The 6,580-nt window shown below is 37.2% G+C and overlaps 1 protein-coding gene across 1 annotated transcript; it reads right to left on the reverse strand.

The window, feature by feature from the left end:
* Positions 1–332: 332 nt before the first annotated feature.
* Positions 333–3,608, reverse strand: sstr2b (somatostatin receptor 2b). The gene is made up of 2 exons (XM_065263689.1): positions 3,578–3,608; positions 333–1,482 (listed from the first exon to the last, which is right to left on the reverse strand). The coding sequence occupies exon 2, from the start codon at positions 1,434–1,436 to the stop codon at positions 333–335; it is 1,104 nt and encodes a 367-aa protein (XP_065119761.1). The 5' UTR covers positions 1,437–1,482; positions 3,578–3,608.
* Positions 3,609–6,580: the final 2,972 nt, after the last annotated feature.

Below are 6,580 nucleotides of genomic sequence, written 5' to 3' on the forward strand. Positions count from 1 at the left end.
ATATGGGCAGTTGCCCGGGCAACCTGAGCAACCCCCCTGTGCATGTCCCTGGATGTATAAAATGAAGAGAATAGACTGTTGAATAATTCATTAAATTAAGTCAGTGATTTTGATTGTGTTTATGACGGTTCACCACTGATTGATAGATTAGTTATTTATACTTAATAAACACCTTTATACATGCTTTACAAAGAGAGCCTCAATGTGTTAGCTTTTGGCCTTCTTCATCCTTTCAATCCATATATGGACAGCAGTGTCAGTTCTGTGACAGAAAACACACATTCCTTTATTTCAGATCTAAGTGTGATGTTTAATTATGTGTAGTAGTTTTTTCAGAAGCTGGTTTGTAGCTCTCCATGTAGCTGTGTGTTTTGATTTTCAGTTTGATTGTTCATAATTCGTGACTTGTCCTGTCTGCTGTCAGTACGCTCAGTCTCACCCAGACCAGACATCTTTTTTAGGCACAGAATGTTCTGGAAACTTTTTTTGAAGTTCTCTGACAAGAATGCATATAATATGGGGTTCGCACAGCTATTGGCGTATCCCAGCACTACAACGAAGGCGAACATGCTCCTCAAGAAGGGTGTAGTGCTTATGGTTCCAGTAACGGACGTGACATTGAAGATGTAGAAAGGCAGCCAACAGAGCACAAAGACAGCGACCACAATGGACACCATACGTGTCACTTTCTTCTCAGATTGCTTCCGTTTAGTGGAGCCAACACTGATTCCGGAGGACTTCACTTTGATGACAATAAGCAAATAGCAAAGACAAATAACAATCAGAGGCAGAAAGAAGCCCAGGATGAAGGTGTAGAACATGAACGCTGTGTAGTAGACCTCCTGTGGCTCTGGCCACACTATAGTGCAAAAGCAGCCGTCTGGTTTGGTGATCAGCCCGCTGTAAATGATAATGGGTAAGTTAACGAGGATTGACACCAGCCACACGGTTAGGTTTATGGTTTTGGCCGCAATGGGCTTCCTCCATTTGGTGGATCTTATGGGGTGCACTACGGCCAGGTATCGATCAATGCTCATCACCATCAGACAGAAAATACTGGTGAACTGATTCAGAGAATCTACAGTTATGACCACCCTGCATAGAGCAGGCCCAAACGGCCAGTGCACCAGTGCCAACTGGATGGCAATGAATGGTAAACTTAGCATGAACATCACATCTGCCACAGCCAGGTTCAGGATGTAGATGTTTGTAACGGTCTTCATATTGGCATATCGCAGGATAACGTAGATGACCAGAGCATTTCCACAGAAGCCGACAGCACACACCACAAAATACATGAAGGTGATGACCACTGTGCTAGTTTTGGTCAAGCCGTGGTCAAGTTCATTTCTAAGGCCTTCATCAGATATGTTGCCCAACATAATGCCATCAAACATTTGGTAACTAGGTGAGAATGAAAATGTCCAGGAATCCATTTTGAATTGCCCTTCTTTGCATTTCCATTACATGTGACATACCATCCTAAAAAAATGATAGAATGAGGGTTAATGAACTCTCCTGTAGTGTTAAACATTATCACTTACCCTAACAGAAAAGTCACATGAATTTTCACATGTGCAAACTCACATGTGAAATTTGTTTTGAAACATTTTTGTGATAATCACATGTAAAACCCATGAGATCACATGAGAAATCAGTGTATCACAATGGGTGAGATGTTTTCCACATGTGATCACATATAAAAAAAAATGTCACCTTATGCACATGTGATCACATGTGTTTTTTCACATGCAAAATTGATGTTTTTCACATTGTAAGGGCAAACAACACTGGCACAGACTGTTTTAAATCTTATGTGACGACCAGGCACGTGCACACATAGACATCAAAGGGGGCTTGAGCACCTGCCCTTTTTATTCCTGGAGAGAAAGTGCCCTTTTTTTCTGGGGTGCTTTTAAAAAAAATACTAATAATATGATCTTTATTCGTATAACAACTGATGTCTGTCTGTTTCTTGTGTTTTTTACTTGTTGCTTATTTAATTTAACATGAGATTTAAACTCTTCTATAAAGAAAAATAGCGCTATTTGTGGCACACAAACGGTTAACAGATGAGTCCCGCCTCCAAAATTCACATCGCTAATATGATTGGCTTTACCTTTCCTTAGTCCCGCCTCTCTAACTTACTTCGCTTTATGATTGGTTTGTCAACACTCGTGGTGCATCATTCGCGCTTCAAGCGCCAAAGCTCAGCCCGACCGAGATGCGATCATGTGCATGATTATGCAGGCAGGCAGCTACCGGTAAGTGTGTGAGGAAGAAAGCATTCTTATATTAACAGTTTTATGCACAAAATATGGGACACGTTGTTACACATAACGATTCAGGGACATTGTTTTCCATGGCAATCCCATATTAACCTGAAGAGTTGCAAACTTGTAACAGTGTAGTGTAGTTTAAGCAGACTGCTCAGAATATAATAAAGCACAAACAATAAAATAATTGCTAACTGCAGTAGTAAGCTTTTTTGTTTGCGTTTTTTTGTAATGGCTGTTAAATAAGTATATGTTATACTGGAATGCTGGAGTAGATTGGGAAGAAATCTGATGGTTCAGTATTTTACTTGCCCAGTCTGAATTTTCACTGACATCACAAAAAAGTAAAATATAAAATACAAATAAAATAGGCCTAATCTATATTTGATGTTTCTGACATGTGTAACCCTAATAAATATGAAACCCAAGATTAAAGGTGCCATAGGATGTGTTGTCATAATATGTTAAATTGTTCTTTAAAGGTATGTTGCTTTATTAAGTGCAAAAATTATCCAGAAACGTTTTTACATGTCTATTTACAACCCTAGAAGTTGACATTTTAATTAAATGGTCTATTTTTGCCCTATTTGAAAGGTTCATGAATAATAATGTTGAGCTCTGCTCTGATTGGCTCTGCTCTGAGGCTCATGCCAGAAGCTCACATTAGTTAACAGACCTTATATTGTGAGCCCTTATCAGACAAAAATACATTTTGAGTAACAACTAATCAGCTAAACGCTAGCATATGATATAGCATTTATTGGCATGTAGCGCTAACTCAGCAATCACAACTATGTTTTTAGCATTTTAACAAATTTGTAATTAATGTTATTGTAATGTAATTTAATGTTTTCAAAACATGCACATTGTGTAATGGCTTCCTTTGCTGCTCTATAAACCTAGACTACTAAGGAGACCATGGTGTCTGTGTGAACTGATTATTTTGTAGACATCTTTTGAAATTTAAACAATTGGGTGAGTTTGAGGAAGATAAAATTAATTAACCTTTTTAATATTTTTTTTTTTTTAAAGGAAGTCAGAATTGCATTAATATATATCCTTTTTGTTTAAAAAAAAAAAAAGAAGAGAAGTGCCCTTTATTTCACTTGAGCCCCTGCCCCTCAAAATGTCTGTGCACGTCCCTGGTGACGACTAAATAAGCAAAGACAATTTTAATCAATTTAGTAATATTTACAGTATATATGGCTTCTCCCAAAACACATTGTTTTACAAAACAGCTTCTCAGAAAAAAGCTTCAAAGATCACTAAAGTGATAAATACAATGACCTTAAGAGACTTACTTGGCCCTCTGCAATACGACTGTCAGCTCTCCCACTAGCAGAGGAGCTACGAATCAATACAAATAAAACAGTATGAAAAAAGAGGTATGCAATTTTGGCAATTTTCCATGTAGAAAATGTACAGTGTCGCCCTTAAATGTGTTCAAAATAAGATAGCTTAAAATGCAATATAATCATACTGCACAACTATTGGAAGAGGCACATTTACAGCATAAAAGTTTCATTTTTTCATTTTTCAGCATTTGATAATTTTAAGCAAACATGGAATGCAACATGTTTAATGTTATTTTATTAAGACCATGAAGGATATCTGCATTAGTGATATGCAGGTTGATCCAAAATGAGGGGGTGCCTGCGGTCACCTTTGTTTACAGGCGATTGCGAGTCATCCAAAAATATTTTTAATGATATTAGGGTTGGTCGGGTTATTTGAAATAAAGATGGCAATTAACTATTTAAACAATTACTACTTTAAAAAAATGTGGGCCAGGAAGCGGGTTGGGTAGTCATTTCACTTAATTTCAGTAATTGTGTGTGACTCTGAGTTTAGGACAGAGATGGTCATGTCAATCATTTTTGAGTACAGTCTCCTGTTTGTCACATTCATGCCAGCTGGACCAACAGACTGAAAAGCAACACGGTCAATGTGCTTTACAGATTAATATTCACATATAACTTTCATTTGACAAGTGAGGAACCTCAGCATATTTTTTGATTCTGAAATGTGCTTTGATCGTCAAGTTAACAGCTTTGTGAAATCTACTGAAAATACTGATTTGGAGATTGTTTTTCATGCCATTCTTTCAACTCGGTTAGACTATTGTAATGCTCTTAACCTAGGCATAAGTGAATTACTGGTTACTCGTCTTCAGTACGTTCAAAATGTTGCAGCAAGATTTTTAACTAATACCAGAAAACTAGATCACATAACACCTGTATTAATAACACTTCACTGGCTACCTGTTAAATTTAGAATACAATACAAGGTGTAAAACAACTGTTTTTAAAGCATTTCATGAGCGAGGTCCTGAAAGGACATGCTAATCCCATGTCTCAACGTCATCTACTTTCTTCTCAGAACATGATTATAACCTATTGATTGATTTGTAAGTTAATTAACTTTTAAATGTTTCTTTTCAAATATTAATTTTAAACCCTTAATTATTTCTGAATAACAGTCATCAAAATGATTGATTTCAGATCCTACCTGTACCACAAAGCCATAAAGATCTCAATATAACACAATATAATAGTTTAACATTAATTCACACACACACACACACACACACAAACACACACACACACACACACACACACACACACACACACACACACATATAGTTTATATACACAATATATGCATTATTATAAAAGTTACTCTTACCTACAAGATGATGTTCAATTGACATGCAGCTCTTTGTTCGTCAGATGTACAGACCATTTCATGACATCCAGCACAAACACAATTCTGATCTGCAGATACACTGTATGAGGAGAGATATAAGCCTTTGTTGACATAAGCCATGTACAGAGAGAGAGAGAGAGAGAGAGAGAGAGAGAGAGAGAGAGAGAGAGAGAGAGAGAGAGAGAGAGAGAGAGAGAGAGTAGACTAACACTTTTTTCACTTGGTTATTCTAGCCCAACAGCTGGCTTAATATGGGAAAGAACTAATTTTGGGCTAATCTAACCCATCAAGTTAGGTTTGTTAATTCTATACCAGCATACCAGCATTCTATACCAGATTTCTATTTCACCAGTCCTTTTTTTGCCATCAAGGTGTCTTTAATCAGTAGGATTTATAACATGAAGTATAGCCTTAAACAACTCTATCCCATAATGTGAACAAGGGCGATCACGTGACTTGACACTTTCAAATAGGCTACACTTTGCCGCGCGTTTGCAGCGATGGACGACGGCAGGTTAATTGAAGAAGTGGAGAAACACCGACAACTGTATGATCCACAGGATCCTTGCTATAAAATGAAAAGGCATGGGACCCAGTTGCTACAGCTATTGGTTGTAATGGTAGGTTTACTATATATTGTCTACATGTGCAACTTACCGATAGCCTACATGTGGTCCAAGCGAAGTTTGAGGGTGCAGGGTGTATAAAAAATGTCGATAACCTACTAATCTTTTCAGGTCGGTAATCATCCCTCCCTCCATTATTATTTGTCAATCAGCGCACACTTTGCTGTCTCCTGCTTGCGCTTGCCTTTTATAAATATATAAATCCCTTCAATACATAATTAAATACCTAATTGACCTACAAATCTTTTTTTATATATATTTTAACGTCCAATTGTTCATTTTGTGTTATTTTTGTCACTATTATATTGTTCTAGCATTTCAAACAACATTTGTAAGTGATATGTTCATCTGCCATATACCACATAAAAAAGTCACCAAACAGACAACAAAACAGCTTTTTTTAATGCAGGCCTATTGACTGTGATAATATAAATAAAATAAGTAATTTTGTAGAGATCAACATGTTAGTCTTTATTTAAGATAATTATTATAATTATGAACATAAAAAGGATATTAGTTAGTTGAAGGATTAGGGTCATTAATCGAGGTGCCATGCAGAACATTTTAAATGACAAACAAACTATATACAGGAATAGAAAATAAAGTTGTTAAATTATTTACAATTAATGAATGTTGTGATGTGATCAGATGCCTCCTTCCAGAGAATTGAAGAAAGTGCTGAATTTCTCACGCACTTCATAGGCATCCTTGCTGCCACTGTTCCCTCCCATGTTCCTTATAATAGGCAACATGTCTCCTGTATGTTCAGCTTCATCCTGCCATCTCCGGTTTTGTGCTGGGTTGGTGAGGAAGTTGTGCAGGATGCAAGAAGCCATAAGAAAGTGTCCACAAAGTGTGGTGCCATCTGCAGCCTGGAAAGCAGCACTCTCCATCTCGCAGTGAGGATCCTGAAGGCACACTCCACAACCATTCTGGCTGAAGACAGTCTGTAATTGAAATTTTCTCGCCACC

This window comes from Paramisgurnus dabryanus, chromosome 3, assembly GCF_030506205.2.
Source record: "Paramisgurnus dabryanus chromosome 3, PD_genome_1.1, whole genome shotgun sequence".
Lineage (NCBI taxonomy): Eukaryota > Metazoa > Chordata > Actinopteri > Cypriniformes > Cobitidae > Paramisgurnus > Paramisgurnus dabryanus.